An 18,956-nucleotide genomic window follows, 5' to 3' on the forward strand; every position below is an offset into this window, starting at 1 on the left:
AGTGAAAAAGTATGAGAATAATACAGAGAAGTTATGTCTACCCTTAATCCATTTTTAACAGTTTGCCATATTTGTTTCATTATTCTCTCTCTGTATACCCATTATTGTGGTTCTTTTTTTTTTTTTTTTGAGTCTGTTGGGTGTAGCAGCTCCAGAGAAGGTGGTCTAGAAGGATGAATGGAACCTTCAAAATGAACAATGGAGAGAAATAGCTTTCATGTTCTTTCCTTTCCTCTGCTTCCTCCAGCTCTTCCTTCTTCTAAGTTAAGCTTCTCGCCTTCCTTGAACTCTTTCTTCTATTGAGCTGGTTTTGAGTCCTTTCTCTTCTTGGCTGTTGGCTTCCAGTTGCATTACCAGCCATTAGTTGTCTTAGAACAGTATGTCTAGAACATCAGATAGGCCAGGTGTGGTTTTATCCCCCATTTGTCCATTTTTATCCTCCATTTGGTTTTATCCTCCATTTGTCCCCCATTTGTCTGTTTGTCCATTTATTTGGTCAGGCCATCAGCACCATCTCACTGTGGAAGGGTTCCACTTGCAAGACAGATCTGCCTGGGGGACGCTTGGCAGGTAGCCTGCTGACATCACCCGACTCTGCCGGGAGCTGTGATTCAATCCTGTCTTCAAGGCATTTACACTTTGATGGGGAGTTGATTAAATATTTAAAAAAAAGAGTCAATTAGAAGAAACTTAGGACAGATTATCACTTTCTCCTCTCTAGACATTATACTTCTATCAATACAGGTTAAATTGCATCAGGGTTAATATCCTGTCGTGTTCCTAAGTTCCTTTTAAATAATTCACAATTTTTTACTGCCGTGTTGCTAAGTCACATCTTTTTTTATCCTACCTTTAGTTGAGCTTTTGACCCAATTTCAGGAACTTATAAGCAGGGTCAAAAAGATGTGATGTAGCAACATAGTAGTAAAAAGTTGTCAATTATTTAAAATGTGTAATTTATTTTCACTCAGATACCATGTTTGAGAGTATGAACTGTATGATTTTATGTATCTAACATGTGATATAATGCCTGCAGTATGGTGCTCCAAGATGTTTATGCATGGAAATTAAACTTTAGTTTACTAAATTTAATCCATCCGTTTAGTACATTATTTTTTTAGATTATGGTCCATTTCCCTAGTATTTTTCCCAGCTTAATTTTTTTCCTGCAGAGTTGATTATCTTGTTTTTCTACCTTAATCCCTGTTTCTGCTAAAAATATGAAATGGGACAGGGTAGAGGGGGAAGTACCTTTGGCGTAGAAGCTGTTAAAATAGTTATGAATCCATCTGTCTTAATGGACCCGTTCGTCCCTCTCCATGTTGCATATGGGCCTAGGTGGACACTTAGCGGCTGACATGCTCCCAGCCTCTGTCCTGCGTTATTTCTGATCTGCCAAGGAGGGAGATGGGGGTGGCAGAGAGAATTCATAGTACGCCACCAGCAACCTTCCTGTGAGGGCCAGTTCCTTCCAATAAAATAAATCATAGTTTGTTTTAAGCAAAGGTGGATAAATTAAAAATCAGGTTAGCATCATAGACCTAGCCAGACAATCAGCTCTAATGCATCTTTTGGAGCAAAAATTAATATAAGACCCTGATACTATATTATTATATTATATAAGACCGGGTCTTATATTATATTAAAATAAGACCAGGTCTTATATTAATTTTTGCTTCAAAAGACTATTTAGAGCTGATGGTCCGGCTAGGTCTTATTTTGGGGGAAAAACGGTATGAATATACAAAAAACCATTGATTGTATACTTTAAATGGGTGAATTTTGTGGTCTGTGAATTATATTTCAATCTTTTTTAAAAACTTAAAAATAATTAGAGCAGTAAAAACAGGGCAAAAGAAGGACATTAGTATGTTTTCCAACATACTAATACCTGTGATTAAAATATGACATGTTGTTTTCTTTAGCCTTTATCAACCAAGTAACAATAAATTTCACCAGCTGAAAAATACATTTCTTCTAACATCTGGGTGTAACACCTAGATTATGCTCAGACGTGGAATAGGCAAGTTATTCTGTCCAGTTAAATTTTTAATAATTGTCCTTACTTTGGTGGTACAGATTTTAAAACTGAAGCAAGGTAAGGAATGTTTAGTATGTTTTTGCAAGGATACAGGTACCACCAGAGTTTGAAAACATACTAATGTCCTTCTGGGACTTCATGTACATATATATGAAAGCATAAAGCATTAGAGGGATCTAATCTAAACTTTCGTATCTCAAAGAAGATGAATAAGATCTAATGTTATTTTATTAATAATTACTAAGCTCTGTTAAAGTCAAGTCTATTGTGCCAGGTAAAGACATTATAATCATAGCTTTGAAATATGCAACATTTACCTGGCACAAAATACTTGATGTTAGCAAAACTTAATAAGAATTAATGATTATATGGTATGTCAAATCATCGGGGAGTAGATACGGTCCTTTAAAAATTATCTTGGGAAAAAATGGGCAAAGATTAAGAAAAAAATGCACTGCACTATCTTGTACCATGTACTCAAATTATAAATGGATGAACAAATTAAATATTAAAAAGTAACAGCACTGGTAAAATGATAAGTTATATAATCTTTCTGGAGGGAACATTTTCAAAATCAGAAATGTTAAAGGAAAGAGGGATTAGTTTTGATTAAACAAAAATGAAAATTTTCAATGCTAGAGATTATTTTATAATTAAAGCTAAAGGCAAATGAAATATGGGGACATTTTTACGGTACATTTCAGAGAGCATGCTTTTGTAGCTCTTACAAATGGTCCAAAAGGGTAGACAGCCTTTTGAGTCTGTCTTATCCTCTTTCCCTATTTGTAAACAGAGATACCAATCACAGCCCCAGAATCTTATTGAAGTAAGTAAGTGCTTAGTGCTTTCTCCATTCTCCTGGTAAAAGGTCTTGTGATAGAACATAATCTGCCTTCAAGCCACATTCCTCCTTATCTGTGGAGCTGTCTTCCATCCTGCTACCCACACCCAATCACGCTTGTAAGAACTTTGATTTTCCCCTAACCTGATGGGTGAAATTTTAGGGACCTTGATGTGTTCGAGATAAGATGAATGTTGAATATAAAATACTAGAGGGTATTGGGAAGTCTGAAAAGTGGATTTTAATCAAACTCCACTTAACTGAGGGCGTTGTAGAATTAGAAAACTAACAAACACTAACTTCCCTACAGGGATAGTCAATAACCCTTTCCTCTCTTCTTTATGGGATGTGTACTCTTAAGGTGAGTGGAAAAGGAAGGAGATTGGTGGTTCCGTTACCACACAGGGCGGGCTTATTCTTAAACTCTGTGGAAGTGTGTCTGGAGGTGGCTGTGGGTCAATGAAATGGCCTACGATTCTGTAAACCAGATTGATGTCCACCTTTTCTATGTGACTTCAGCACTCTGTGGTATATATACAATGAAGCAGTTTGTTCAAAATAAGACCCTTACAAAATACATGCCCTTTAATTCAAGAATTTATCCTCAGGAAATAATCAGGCAAGTGCAAAAGGGGCTTACTATAGTATTATTTACAATTGGAAAACATTGGGAGCAACTTCCATGCCCCCAAATGAGGACCGGGCAATAAATTGTGTCATTTCCATTCAGTAGAATGCTGTGCAGACAGTAACTGTGTTTATTGAGAAGAAAGGATTAAGGATAAATTAATGTTATAATGAAGGAAACCAGAATATGCCGCCCCAGAATACACCTCTTGGACATAAAAATTATTTTTAGCTGAAGGCAATTAAGAAACAGTAAAAGGCAGAAAACCTCTCCCTTTTTTCTGCCTATAGGCAGGAAATAAATTATTTTACTGGAGACAGATACTTATCAGCCCACAGAATCTGCAAACTAACCTTATTAAAGTAACCCTTATCTTCCTAGTTACTTCTTCATGTAGCCCCGACTCCTTGCCAATTCTGCACAAATTTCTTGTTTCTTGTTCTAAAGGGTATAAAAGCTTCCTGCTTGGTTCACTTCTTTGGATCTTTATTCTCTTGTGAAGGTTCCCATGGACATGTAAAAATTCAGTGGAAATTTATATGTTTTTCTCCTGTTAATCTGTCTTTGTCACTTTACTTTTTAGAACTAGCCAGGGATCCTGAGAGAGATCAGGGAAAACATTTTCCTCCTCTACAATAACATTCCATTTTAATCAAATATAAAAATATATGTATAGATTTACTTGGTAAAGGATCTGGAAGGCTATACACAAAATACAATGCTATCTTTGGGTGGAGAGCTTTGGATGTGATTTCAGTTAATTTCTTTTTTGTGTACTATAATAAAAAGAAAAATAGGTTTATTTTATTGGGGCTGTATTTCAGGAATGTTCACTGTGTAACTGAGTAGATTTTGTTACCTGGTTTTCAAAATTGCTAAGAAATGGAGGTGCAATGTACCAAATAATTGAAGGTCTTGTCTTGTGTACTTGAATTTATGTGAACTTTTCCTATAAGATAAAGAAATAAAAACCTCACTCTGCCTTTTTTATTGACAGGCCTTCTCGCACAGATATGGCAACAGGCAGCCATCAGTTGTCATCATTTCATGCCAAACAGGACTCTGGACAGCACAGATCATCCAATGTGAGCAGGTCAGGAAGTGGGTGTGGGTGTTCCTGGGGGACCGGGGAGAGCAGGCCAACCGTTTGGTTAATTCTAATACTGATGTTAGAACAGGGCTCTGTATTTTGCTAACCTGTGAAGTTGGGAGAGACCTGGACAGGTGTAGTGCCCATTATACAAATTAGGGAAGGAGACGTGGAGCTGCCAAAGAGTTCAGTGAATAGGTGGCACCGTTAGATAAAAGCAGAAAGAATTAAATTCGACTTATGGACACAGCTCCCTTTTGAGTCCTTTTTAGCTTAAAAAGTTTTAAGCATCTATTGTATTATAAAATAATATAACCACATTATCAAGCATTGGAGAAAATAGAGGAAAGGAGAAGTATAAACCATAATTATGACTGCTTTAACACAGATTGCTAGAATTTTGGTATATTTCATTCTAGTCTTTTTCCTAGGCTTGTGTTTTTTTGATATGGATGTAACCATAGGGTTTTCAATGAATATTATGTTATGATTATTTTTCTACTTATATTCTTCTCATAACTTTGGCTTAAAAGGTTAAGAAACATTCATTGCATTTTAAGAAACGTGTGTAGAAAATTCAGGAAATATAGGACAGCACAAAGGAGAGAATAAAATTGTATAACCATTATCAGAACATTTTCTCTTCATATATATAGAGATGTTATTTTTTTTGCTTAGTTGGGATAATAAAAAATAGACTATTTAAAACTTAACATATCATGACATATTTCCTTTCCATTAAATATTTTTTTATCATATCACATTTAATTGCTAAGTGCTGTTGCTTTTCTTGCCCATTCTAGAATTAATTTAACCAGTTGTTTCTTTTTAAACATATAGGCTATTCTTTTATCAGTTGTTAAGGCAACTCTGTTAAAACTGTTTTTTTAGTACCATGAGAAAGTACTTTCCATCTGTCTTTAATGTTTATTCTATCTTTAATGTTTATTAAACATTAAATTATACAGCAGATCTGTAGCATTTTGGATTTTGCATTTGAAATTTCAGCTATTTGTGAGTGTGTTCATGACACTCACGAATGTGGAAATTTGTTTTAGGACTTATTCCTCACAATGTAAGGAAGGGGACAAATAATAGGAAGATTGAGGAATGGAGATGAAGTTGAAAATACTCTAAGGATCTTAAGGCATTTATTTTCCACATTTCTATTTTATTCCATATGTCTCTGCTCGTGGAAATCTGAGCTTTCTTCAGAAATATGTTTCCCTTCCTCAGAGTTATCTTCTAATCCATCTGATAGTTTCCTAGGTAACTAGTTCATCAACATTTATAATGCTGAGTTTGAAAGCTGTAATAAAATAGCTAAAAAATATATTACTGAAAGTGGTAATAAATAAAGGGTGTGATATTCAGAGATAGCTCTGGACTGACTCTGTAGACAGGGAATCTTCAGCCTATATATGGTTGTTGAAGTCATAAACCTTAAATGCTATTTCCAAGAGTGCAAAACAAATGAGAAGAGGATGGAGGAAGGAAATTTCGGGAACACAGACACTGAAGGGATGGATGGCTGAGGGAATGAGAGTTCCAGCAAGACCTACGGAGATGTGTGTGAGAGAAGAAGACTCCATGAGATGGTGGCTGCCAGATGGGCAAGAGGTGTGAAGGGGAATTTGAGTTCTGGAATCTGGTAAACAGAACCAGGTGTTGTAGAGGTCTACATGCATATAGGTTGAAAAGTATCCTTTACTTTTGTAGTTAGGTACCAGAGACCTTTTCTTTGGAGGGTTTTGAGCAAGTTGGGGCAGTAGCCAGGCTGCAGTCGCTGAAGATGAATGGGAGGTGGGGGAAGTAAGGAAAGTCAGTGTGAACTCCTTTTTGAAGCTTTTGCCTGTGAAGAAAAGGAGTGGAAGAAGTTATGAGTTAAGAGAGAAAACAAGATAACAAGATTGAGAGAAGTTATCTTTTTTTTCCCCCCCCTCTGGTTTAACTTGAAATAGAAATGAGTAAAATTTATGGATGTTTCTGAGTTGGAAAGGGGTCAGAGAAGAAGAGGTTAAAGATATATAAAAGACGTTCTGGTCAAGACGGCAGAGTAGATAAATGCTATGATTGCCTTCTCCCATGACCACATCAAAATAATTACAACTAAATTATAGAACAACCACCCTTGAGAAACACCAGGAGACTAGCTGAATGGAACTCCTATAACTAAGGATATAAAGGAGCCACACTGAGACTAGTAGGAGAGGTGGAAATGCAGAACGGGCTGGTCCCACACCCACATGTAGTGGTTAAGAATTGCAATGGATATCTGAGTTGTGGAAGTCCCCCATGGGGAGTGAGAGGTCCCAACCCCACATCAGGCTCCCCAGTGTGGGGTTCCCATGCCGGGAAGAGAAGTCCCATATCTGGCTGTGAAAATTAGTGAAGATTCTGTCCAGGTGAGGTAGAGGGCTGCTGGAGTCCCAGGTGTTTGTCTTAAAGGGTCTGTGCATGGACTTGATTTGCTGATGGACACATTCACTCTGAGCTCCAGTTCTGGGGCAGCATCTCAAAAAGCTCCAGGGATATACAGGGAGGAATTGAATTGTCTGACTTCAGGGCAAATGTAGATGGGATAGCTCTGTCTGGGACAGAAGTGCTGGCAGGTGCCACTGTTCCTTTGCTGAGCCCTCCCCCAAACACAGCCAGCAGATGCAGGAAGATGCTAAATCTGAGTCTCCATCAAACTGGTTAACACTGCTCTCCCTACCCTCGTGATTCCCTGAGAACCTACCCCAGTCAACTCGCGCTAAGGATAGAACCTCTTCCAGTGGCTGTTCTTCAGAAGCGGCATGCCTCAGCCTGTCCTGCAACCTCCTTAAAATCTCGCAAAGGTCTACAAACCCCAAAAGAGCAGCAGTTAGCCTCGGCGTGCCTTGTACCTCTTGCTAGGCTGCTCCCAGCCCAGCACTAGTGGCAGTCAGCTTCAGTTTACAGCATACCCTCTACAGGCACCTCCAAGCCCAGCACAGACAGCTACCAACTGCAGATCACTTTGTAGTCCCTACCAGGTGGCCGCCAGGCCAAGCACAGGCAGCAGCTGACCTTGGCTTGCACCAGAGCTCCTTCACAGCGGCCCGAGGACCAACATACCTGGTTGCTGGCTTCAGACTACACTAGAGCATCAGCCAATTAGCTCCACAAATGACACACCCAAATGGCAGACTCAGCAGGCACCAGACTCTGCTACAGCGAATCCCACTGTAGGGTCAGCCCCCGGACAACAGCTCATCTGCTATAGTCACAAGCAGTCTTCATAACCACTCAGCCTGAGGGTTAGTCCCTCCTACTGATGTGCCAACAAGAGTCAAGGCTCAACTACAACTGGAGGGCACACACAGGTGACACCCCTGGAGCACCCGGCTCAGGTGACTAGGGAGACCATGCCGCTGGACTCCACAGGATACCTACTACATAAGGCCATGAGGCAAGACTGGGAGATACAGCAGCTCTACGTAATACATAGAAACACACACAGAGAGGCAGCCAGAATGAGGAGACAAACATGTCCCAAATTCAGGAACAGGACAAAACTCCAGAAAAGGAACTAAATGAAATGGAGGCAAGCAAGCTATCAGATACACACTTCAAAACACTGGTTATAAGGATGCTCAATGAACTTAGGAGAAGAGTAGATGAATTCAGTGAGAACTTATACAGAGATAGAAGCCATCAAAAAGAACCAGTTAGAAATGAAGAGTGTAGTAACTGAAATAAAGAATATATTAGATGGAATCAACAGCAGATTAGATGGAGCAGAGGATCAAATCAGTGATATGGAAGACAAGGTATCAGAAAACACCCAATCAGAACAGGAAAAAGACAAAATAAAAACAATAGGAGTGTTTAAAGGGGCTCTGGGGACAACATGAAGCATAACAACATTTGTGTCATAAGAGTACCAGAAGGAGAAGAGAGAGAACAAGGGATTGAAAACCTATTTGAAAAAATAATAACTGAAAACTTCCCTAACGTGGTGAAGAAAATAGATATAGAAGCCAAAGAATTGCAGAGAGTCCCAAACAAGATGAACCTAAAGAGGCCAATACCAAGACACATCATAATTCAAACTCCAAAAGTTAAAAACAAAGAGAATCTTAAAAGCAGCAAAAGAAAAGCAGTTAGTTACCTGTAAGGGGGCTCCTGTAAGACTGTCAGCTGATTTCCAAGAGAAACTTTGCCGGCCAGAAGGGATTGTCAGGAATTATTCAAACTGATGAAAAACGAGGACCTACAATCAAGATTACTCTACCCATCAAGCTATCATTTAGAATAGAAGGACAGATAAAGAGCTTCCCATATAAGAAAAAGCTAAAGGAGTTCATTATCACCAAACCAGTATTACAAGGAATCTTAGAGGGACTCCTTTAAGGTGAAAAATAAAAGTCAATAATATGAATAATAAAATGGCAATAACTACCTATCCATCAACATTTACTTTCAGTACAAATGGATTACATGCTCTCATAAAAAGAAAGCATAGTGGAATGAATAAGAAAACAAGACCCTTACATATGCAGTCTATGAGAGACTCACTTCAGATTGAAAGACACACACAGACTGAAAGTAAAGGGATGGGAAAAAGATATTTAATGAAAAACAAAGCTGGTGTAACAGTACTTATACGAGACAAAATAGACTTTAAAACAAAGGCTATAACAAGAGACAAAGAAGGACCCAATAATCCTACTTCAGGGGTATTTATCTGAAGAAACCCAAAACACTACTTTGAGGGGATGTGTGCACCCATATGTTCATTGCAGCATTATTTACAAATGGCCAAGATGTGGAGGCAGCCTGGGTGTTGGTCGTTAGAAGAATGGATAAAGAGTAGGTGGTACATATGTACAATGGAATATTGCTTGGCCATGGAAGGGACTGGGTTCTTGCCATCTGTGGTGGCATGGATGGACCTGGAGAGAATTGTTCCAAGTGGAGTATGTCAGACAGAGAACGACAGATGCAATGTGGTTTTGCTTATATGTAGAATCTAAATACACAATTCAAAAATACAGAGAACAAACTGATGGTTGCCAGGTGGGAGGGGGGCTGGGAGATGGGTGAAAAAGGTGAAGGGATTCAGAAGTACAAATTTCTGGTTATAAAAATAGTCACACGGATGTAAAGTACAACATAGGGAATATAGTAAAAAATACTGTAATAACTAAGTATGGTGTGAGATGGGTACTAGACTTATTGGGGTGATCACTTTGTAAGATATATAAATGTCAAACCACTATGCTGTATACCTAGAACTAATATAATATTGAATGTCAAATGTAATTGAAAAACAAAAAACAAAAGAAACAAAAAACCCCAACAATCCCGCACCCCCCGAAAAGATACATAAAGGAAGAAAAGAGGGGTGACATTAGAAATTATTGAGAGATATAGTCAAGTATATAAATATTTACAGATATTATAGCCTTTTTCTCTTAAAAAATTGAGCAAAAATTACTACTGTGCCTTTTAATACATTTATAAAAACAAGCCCTTATAAATGTATTGTGAAGTAGCCTAAAAGGACATCTATAAAGTGGAACAAAGCTTCCGACAAGTACTGTATTTTCCTGAAAATAAGACCTAACCGGAAAATAAGCCTTAACATGATTTTTCGGGATGCTCGTAATATAAGCCCTACCCCAAAAATAAGCCCCAGTTAAGATCGTCAGCCAGACAGATGCATTTAGTACATCTGTCGCAACACTCGATGGACGTATTGAATTATAAAATAAAAATACTTATAAATAATTAAATACAAATAAATAATATTATTGACATTAATACTTAAAATAAATGATAATATAAATTATAATTAAGTATTTGTAAATACCCATGCGGGCGCTTTTGGATGAGGTAAATGCCTATGTAAACAGATGAACTTGAGACTTATTGCTGAATGACCAATCAGAGTACAGACATAACATACGAATAATGTGCGCACTTGATAACGAATGGACGTGGTTGTGTCTACTATGAATCTTCATAATTTAATACGTCATGTGTTGTAATGGACGTACTTAATGCACTCGTGTGAAATAAAGAAACATTTTCTGAGTTTTGGTACCTGAAATTTTTCGTCGCTTTTGTGTGGACCATCATTCTTAACTGTTATTTTTGTTGTCACTCCTGTCTCATAAGTCTTCAATTAACACTTGATTTAATGGTAGATTTAAAGGGAATAATATTTTGACACCCAGACAAGAAGAGTGTAGAAAGAAAGAGCTATTCCGTCGAGTACAAGAAAGGAATCGTAGAGGACTCCCCGGGCAAGAATCTTACGTCTTTCTGCAAAGAGAAGAAATTGGATCTCCGAATGGTCCGAAAATGGCGAGCCGAGTACGATAACCTCAGTCAACAGGTGGATGAGGGAAATGTTAAGAAGCACAAGTGTGGATCAGGTCGGCAACCATTATTTCCTGAGCTGGAAGACATCATCTGTGAATGAATTGCTGACAGAAGAGCAAAGGCTTTGGTTGTGCACAGGGCTGATATTCAAGCATTTGCCCTTGCAATGGCACCACAGTTAGAAATATCCCCAGAAGAATTCAAAGCATCACAACACTGGCTGGATGGCTTCCTTCAGCGATATGAACTGTCTCTAAGATCGACAACACTGTTCAAGCTGGAAGATACTGAAGTTATTAAATGCGCACTTGCATTCAACTTTTGTTGATGGCATCGACTTTTCTAAATAGCAGTTCTCCAACATTATTGCTATGGATGACACTGCAGTGTTTATGGGCCAAGAATCTCAAACAAAAATTGATCAGAGGGGTGCCTCGTCAATCTACATTCCCTCCACCGGTTACGAAAGTGCACGTGTTACCTATATTTTGGCAATTCGTCTGGATGGAAAGAAAGCCCCAATTCTAATCATCACTAAGGGCAAGAAAGATAAGGTTGAACGTGTTTCAGGCATTTATGTTCTTGAAACCGAAAAAGCCTGGTGCACACAAGCAGTTATAAGGAAGTGGGTCGATTTAATGCTGCCACTTGTTTTGTGAGGTGGCCAAAGAGGTCTGCTAGTCTGGGATTCAGCCAGCACTCACTGCGCTAAAGACATGAAGAACTTCCTTGCAGAGAGAAGAGTAGATCAAATAATGATTCCCCTCAGGAATGACTGCCTATCTCCAGACTCTTGATATTGCAATAAACAAGCCATTCAAGGACCATTTGCACATAGAAATCAATGACTACATTGAAAATAGAATGGAGAGAAATCAGCGTAGAAACTTTGTAAAGCCTAGCCTGCAAGAGGTCGTGACTTGGGTGAAGAATTCATGGGATAAAATCACTGCCAGCTGTGTTGCCAATGCACTACGAGTAGGCTACATGGACAGGAAGTGTTTATTTAAGGAGAGCTCTATTCCTGGACATGAGAGATTGGGGCCAATGGTTCTACAGGAGGTGAAGTCAAAAGAAATTCAAGCCAGAATTCAGGGTTTGGAGAGTTATGACGATGTCCCAGAAGAAGATGACATGACTGTATTTGAATAAATGTAGATTTTTGTACATGAATAAATGAATAAATGTAGATTGTTGTACATGAATAAATGAAGGTTGTACATGAAAAAATAAGACATCCCCTGAAAATAAGCTCTAGTGTGTCTTTTGGAACAAAAGTTCATATAAGACCCTGTCTTATTTTTGGGGAAATATGGTATGTGAGTAAAAGTTAGTAAAAAAAAAAGTTAGTGAGTATGTGAGTAAATGTGAGTAAAAAAAAGTTAGACCGCCAGAACCAAACAGGCAAACAGCACCCTGCCTAATGTTTCACTCCTCTTGACTTCATTCCAGGGATACCCATTGTATTTGCTCTGCAACTCAACAGTGTGAGGCAGTCAAGGAGGGAGTTTTTGTCCCTATTGAACAAACCTGAAACCCAGGATATCAAATGACACACCCAAGGTGCCACAGCCAGGCAGTGGTTGGATTGTAACTTGATGTTCTGTCTTCTCATTTTCAGGCAGCTACACCTTTCACAAACTCATTTGCCTTCCTGGTTATAATCCCTCTCCTTTGTTTAGTCTTGCAGTGTTTTGACAACCGTGGTTTCTTTTGATTGTTCTTCAACTTGAAAGAGCCAGGAGAGAGTCTTCCCATATAAGGTTCCCGCTCTCCAGAGGAGTACATGGCTAACTAAAATGCCTTGCAACTCTGAAATTCTTTGAGTTTGGGTTTATTGCTGGTGTCCTCACAGGGTACCAGTGACACAGAGTTTCAGCCACTTGTAAGTTTTGTGTTCAGCACGTCACATCTGTTGACACTAAAAAGCAGCTATGTTAAGGTCAGCTCTGGAAAAATGAGGAAAGACTTTCTCTAGCCTGGCCCAGAGCTTTCCCATCACCTCCTCCTCATACCACAGGATTTTATTATTTGAGAGACACTTTTGGTCTTCAAAAATGTATTTTTCCATGGGAAATGTTATAATGACAAGGTTGCCCACTTCAAAATCTCTGAGATACAGTCCTCTTAATCTATTTGAGGAATTCGTTAAAAGCAGGAAGCAGAATAGGGTTCTAGGGACTCGGCTTAAAGGAATGGAGAGCGAACCTTTTATAGGCTTTTTAATTTTTCGCTTACCAAGCCTAGATTGTCAGCTCAGCATGGCCCAGGTCATGCACAGTTTTAGTTACTTAATGAAGGTTGCATTGGAGAATTCCCCAGCTGCACAGGGAGTTCTGGTCACCCAGGAGGCTGAGTTCCAGAGACTGTGTAGTGAGATGAGGGTTTCCAATGGTTAAATCATCAAGGTTATGGCCAAATTTTGACAAGGGGCTTGTGAGAGAAGAGGGAACCCTGTCTCTTGGATTGGTTAATAAAGAATGAAGGATAGAGGGAGTTATTGTTTAAAGGGTATTGGGTTTCAATTTGGCCAGACGAAAAAATTCTGGAGATTGGTTGTGCAGCAATGTAAATATACTTAACACTACTGAACTGTGCACTTAAAAATGGTTAAATAGTAAATTTTATATTATAGTGTTCCACCGCAGTTAAAGAAAAGCAGAAAAAAGAATGCCCAGACATATAGGGTTCAACCTAGGTTTCTTTGACCTCCTTCTTTGTCTCAGAAGGGTGCTAGATATGTTCTTCATTGGTTAAGATGTTGGTACCATTCCCTCTTGGAAAGATCCCTCCTAGTTTAAGAAGGAAAAGAAATGGACTGCTCAGAAAAGTTGAGGCATGGTTTTTGTATGCATCTCAACTTCTTGCTGTACTTAACATTTTATTATTTCTTGCCTCTTCCTAACTCATTTGGCGTGAGCCTAAGGAGCTTCTGCTATATTGCTTATGGTTGTCCAGCATCTTCACAAGTAGGATAAACCAGGGATAATTTCTAATCTTTGCCAAATAGAAGCCATTTCAAAATAAGTTAATTTTATTAGAGACCTTTGGGGCAATGCTAAATTATTACCAGACCAATGAGATACTAAGAGCAGCTCATTTTAATTGTACTTATTAACTATTAGGATAGGTGGAAAAGGCAGTAAAGCACACGTAATTTAAAGCAATTTGATGTATCATGTTTGGGCTTTGTAGACTAAGTGCTTTTTAAGAAAAATGGATGAAAACCTCACTCTTCCTGTTAATTAACGGATCTACTCAAATAGACACGATGCGAAGTACTGTGGCACCATAGGGGTGGCTCTGGTTCTTAACTCAGCTTTCCTATTTGGGGCTGAAGGATATGCACATAATTCACCTCAGGAGAGACTAGCCACTTTCATTCTTTAAAAAAATAATAGTATTTACCTAATTCCTTTAGTGCATTATTAGTAGCATTTTTACCTCGTGTTATCTTTTGTGTTCCTTATAATAGCAATGTTACTACTTGTTGAGTGGGCATTGTCATGTCCTCATATCCTTTTTATAGATGAGGAAAGCGACGTGCCTAAAAGTTTCACCTTCCAACACAGCCCACCATAGATCGTGAACTTACTGGGTCGTTCCTCTCCCGTGGGTCATTAACGAGAAGTTGTACCAGGAGGAGTCTCTGTAATCTGGTTGTTTAACTGTAGGTACTTCTGAGCCTCTGGACTCCACACAGCTGAACTGATAGATCTTAGCAAGGTGGCTTGGCGCTCTTGAGGATAGGGAGATCTGGAGTCCTCAGTGCAGACAGGATCTTGGATTTACTTGGAAAAGAACCTTGGATACTCCCACACGTCAGTAAAGTTCTCTGAAGAGTAAACTCGAATCCTGTTACTACTCTGTGCCTATAAATCCTGTGTGTAGTTCTCGCTTTGAAAGCACTGTGTATTTTTGGCGTAGGTCTAGAGCCTGTTGAGATACTGGTGAAGGGGTCAGATGTATAGGGATCAAACTCTGAGCCTTATTCTTAAACACTATCTTGGTGGATGCATCTTAGATGCATGGAGAAATGATTTGTGTTAAAATGAATAGAAGTCGACAAAATTCTACACAGCACTCTAGCTAGACAATTCAATTTGAAAAGACAATTCACTTTTTTATTGACAGACAATAGAAACCAATACAAAAATAAAAGAATAGAGGATTTTGGGGAAGATAGTAGAGTAGGAAGCATCAGGAATCTGTCTTTCCACCTAGATAACAATTACACTGGTAGAATATGGCTGATGTAACTACTTTGGAATTCTGGGTTGAAGACAACTTCCAGGGGAAGGCTTGGAGGGTCAATTGTGGTCAATTTCAGCTCTTAGCACAGTAGCAGCTACCTACCCCCAACACTTAGTCACATGGCAGGCAGATGTGTACATGTTCCTGGAGCAGCTTATACACAACTTGTGGAACTACAGTGGGCAAAAAGGACTCTGTTCCCCAACTATTGGGGATCTGTGCTCTGACTGCTGATTGCTGCTCCTGCTGCTTCTGAATGAAGTTTGGGCCCTAAATTGCAAGTGGCGCTTGTGAGGATGGTGGTGGTGGTAGGTGGAGCCTGTCCTACTTAGTTCACTGCACTGTGGCCAGCACAGACTGTTATGGGCCCTCTTTCCATAGCGGAAAGGGGCTGGACCACTCATGCCCAGGTTTTCTTTCCAATTTAACAATCAGATATTAATAACTCCTCTTCCAGGAGAGGAATAAAAGAGAGGAGAGAGTCCAGGCATGTTCCTCCACTAAAGCCCTCTCAGGTAAATCTGAGGAGTGGGAGGAAAAGTTCACCCCTCACAGTCGTTACCTTCTAACTCATCTGGGAGTTTCCTAGGTAGCTATCGTAACATTTTTGACTTTCGTCAACATTTACAATGCTTACCTATCTTTAGTTGAAAAACTGATTACTGTTGAGCCTTTATTGCATAGAAGTGGATTTAAAATAAGTTTGTATTAGAGACACTTTTGGACAATTCTAAAATGTTAATACCGTGTTTCCCGAAAATAAGACGTAGCTGGACCATCAGCTCTATTGTATCTTTTGGAGCAAAAGTTAATATAAGACCTGGTCTGATATATTATATTATATTATGTTATGTTATATTATATTATATTATATTATCATATTATACCCAGTCTTATATTAAAATAAGACCAGGTCTTATATTAATTTTTGCTCGAAAAGATGCATTACAGCTGATGGTCCAGCTACGTCTTATTTTCGGGGAAACACGGTAGCTGTTCAATTGGGTGTGTAATTATTTTAAATAATTGATTTTATCAAGTAAAGGAAGCCACTGGAGAATGTAAGAAGTAATTTAGTGAAACTCAGAAGTGCAGTATTATCATATATTGGTTTTGTAGACTTCTATTCATTTTAACACAAATCATCAAAATCCCCTTTTTACCTTTTAATCAACAGGTCACATGAATCAGATATGGTAGTAATAGTAGGTCATCAGATTTCAAGCAAAATGCAGAGAAACTTAGGTCAGAAACTATGAGTGTGTACGTGGTTCTTGTCAGGTAAGGCTGGGCACTCTTGGAGAATTATACTAATGCCTCAACATATGTACTGCTTATTTTTACCTGGTTTTTAGACCTACCTTGTAAGGTAATACGAGCAGGCTTGACTATCCCCATCTTACAGATAAGGAAACTGAAGCTTAGGTAATGTGATTGTTCAAGTTTACAGAGCTGGAAAGTGGTAGAGACAAGACTTTTCTCTTTGTTTTCTTTAAAAAATTACTTTTATGTTGTAATATTTATATAAAGCAGTTTTCATCATAAAAATAATACGAATGAAGTTTAAATAATTTGGGAAGAGAAGAAAAATGTCATCAGTGATCTCTACCCAACGCAAGTCAGTGTATGTTGTGAGTTCTCAGAGGGTAAAAACCAGATCTCCAGGCAAATAATTGAAATGGCATTGGGAGTTGAGATCTGGTTATGTAGGACCACAGTTTCAGTGGAATCAGTACGTGTGGGAAATCTTCGATTGTGGCTCTTGGGGCAAAAGGGATCCTGGGCTCTTGAATAAAGTAGAAACTTTCTCTGGATGCACTTAGCAAAGAATACACAGTTACTGTTTTCCATCCCTCAATCCATAATAGCCCTCCTCTCCCCTCACCACACACGTATCCTCCCATTGTCATAAATAATAAAATTCTGACATGTTGACTGTCTTACAGGGAATATAACCTTTATGCCTTCATTTGTCCTGCACACATTGTCAAAGGGGAGGGCATTTCAAAGATGAGACAGGGACTCAGGGAAGTTAAATGATTGTTTGAAGGTCACGTGACTAGAGAACAGAAGTGCTGACTTCTGATTTCCAGTCCAGGAATTTTCATTACATCATGTCAGGCTCGAGGAGGCTGCCGTATGGATGAGCCTCTTGCAAGAGACTTGACTGTTTTTCAGCGGCCATGCTCATCACTCTGATCTGGTTAGACAGATGCGGTGGGGCTGAGCAGAAGAGTTGGAACAGCATGTGGTTGCTGTGGGTGGCCATTCCAGGTTCTTAACCTAAGGAAGCAGTGTGACTGAAAATCTTTTTAGGAAGAGTAGTGTGAGAACGGTATCCAGGATGAATTAAGGCAGAATTGGTCTTATTTGGGAACTTGTTGGGCCCCATCCCAGACCTACTGAGTCAGGAACTCTGGTGGTGGGGCCCAGCAGTATGTTTTAGCAAGCCCTCCAGGTCGGTCTAATGCACGCTGAAGTGCGAGAACCCCTGAATCAAAGCCGTAACAGTCAAGAAGGCATTCTTGGCGACTGTTTTCAGAATTCAGACTTGAGGGGATGAGTCTTCATTAATGTGATGGCAGTGGAAAGAGATGTGTGAGAAGTTCTAGTCAAGATTTAACTTGCTCTCTTGGTCATTCCTTGCAGAACACGTGGTAGTACTGGTATTCTGGCGGAGGAGTGGTCTAAATTTCATGTGAACATATTAACTGCCTAGCAGGGTTGAGTTGACTGTGTTTGCAGGTGCTGAGCTCCCACTTTGATTTACCCCTGGAAGCTGGGGCATTTAAGTGCCTCCTCCTACGTGACAGTGGCCGGCTGAGATGCAGAGGTGGTTGTTTGTTTGACGAGGGGACCAGTATATGTTCACAGCCCATTTCCTCATAGTAACTTGAGAGAGCTGCTGGGAGTGAAGATTAAGAGAACAGATGAGAGCTAAGACTGGAAAACGTAATAGCCGAAGGGAAGGGGTGATTAGAAAGGGAGTAGAGATTTCTGAGCTAAAATTTCCTTGTGTTCTTAGAATAAAACCTATCCTCTCTGCCTGTCCTCTGTTTCTGGTTTCTGCCGGCTTTCTGTCATTTTCTCCCACTCTCTGCCTTGCTCGTCACCTTCCCAGCTGCAAATCTCCCCCTCTTCCCTCAACCTAGATATTCCCATGGCTAGCTCCCTATTACGGCACTCAGAGGTCACCCTTTTGGATAAGTTTCCATGACCACCCTCATTAATGTTGGGCCCCACCCCACCCACCTTCCCAAAACAGATTCTCTCCCAGGCTGTTTTTCCCAGTCTGAGGTGATTTTAGTCTGGTCTTCTTGTTTAAGTCTGCACTCCCTACCCAGGAGAAAGAAAGCTCCTTGAGTGCCCGAGATCCGGTGTGTCTTATTTATTGTTGTATTCCCAGGCCCTAGAAGGGTGCCTGGTGTGTAGGTAGAGCTCCATAAATATTAGTTGAATAAGATCTATATAGAGATTTGATTGGGGTTAGGGGGGAGGGTTAGGAAATGGGGTAAAATGTGTCTGTAGAAACAGGATAAATCCCAGAGATGTTTAGGAAGTAACACTGACTGGATTTGATGATGGAGTGATGTGAGTTATCAAGGAACTTTCTAGTGAAATGTCTTTCCGAGGGATGTTTGTAAACTCCTAGCATTTTTATTTGACCTCTTCATTTACTGGAAACTTAAGGGCAGAGCAGTTTTGTATTAGTCAGGGTTCTCCAGAGGTACAGGACCAATGGGATATA

The 18,956-nt window shown here is 39.4% G+C and overlaps 1 protein-coding gene across 3 annotated transcripts in view; it reads left to right on the plus strand.

Annotated features, from left to right (window-relative positions):
- TTC39B (tetratricopeptide repeat domain 39B) overlaps nt 1-18,956 on the plus strand; it is a 132,946-nt gene that overhangs the window by 52,254 nt on the left and 61,736 nt on the right. For all 3 annotated transcript variants that reach the window (XM_033123043.1, XM_033123045.1, XM_033123044.1), the window contains one exon: nt 4,508-4,603. In XM_033123043.1, the coding sequence (XP_032978934.1) occupies nt 4,508-4,603 (96 nt within the window). The remainder of the gene's footprint in view (nt 1-4,507; nt 4,604-18,956) is intronic.

The sequence above is a fragment of the Rhinolophus ferrumequinum genome, chromosome 12 (assembly GCF_004115265.2).
Source record: "Rhinolophus ferrumequinum isolate MPI-CBG mRhiFer1 chromosome 12, mRhiFer1_v1.p, whole genome shotgun sequence".
Taxonomy (NCBI): domain Eukaryota; kingdom Metazoa; phylum Chordata; class Mammalia; order Chiroptera; family Rhinolophidae; genus Rhinolophus; species Rhinolophus ferrumequinum.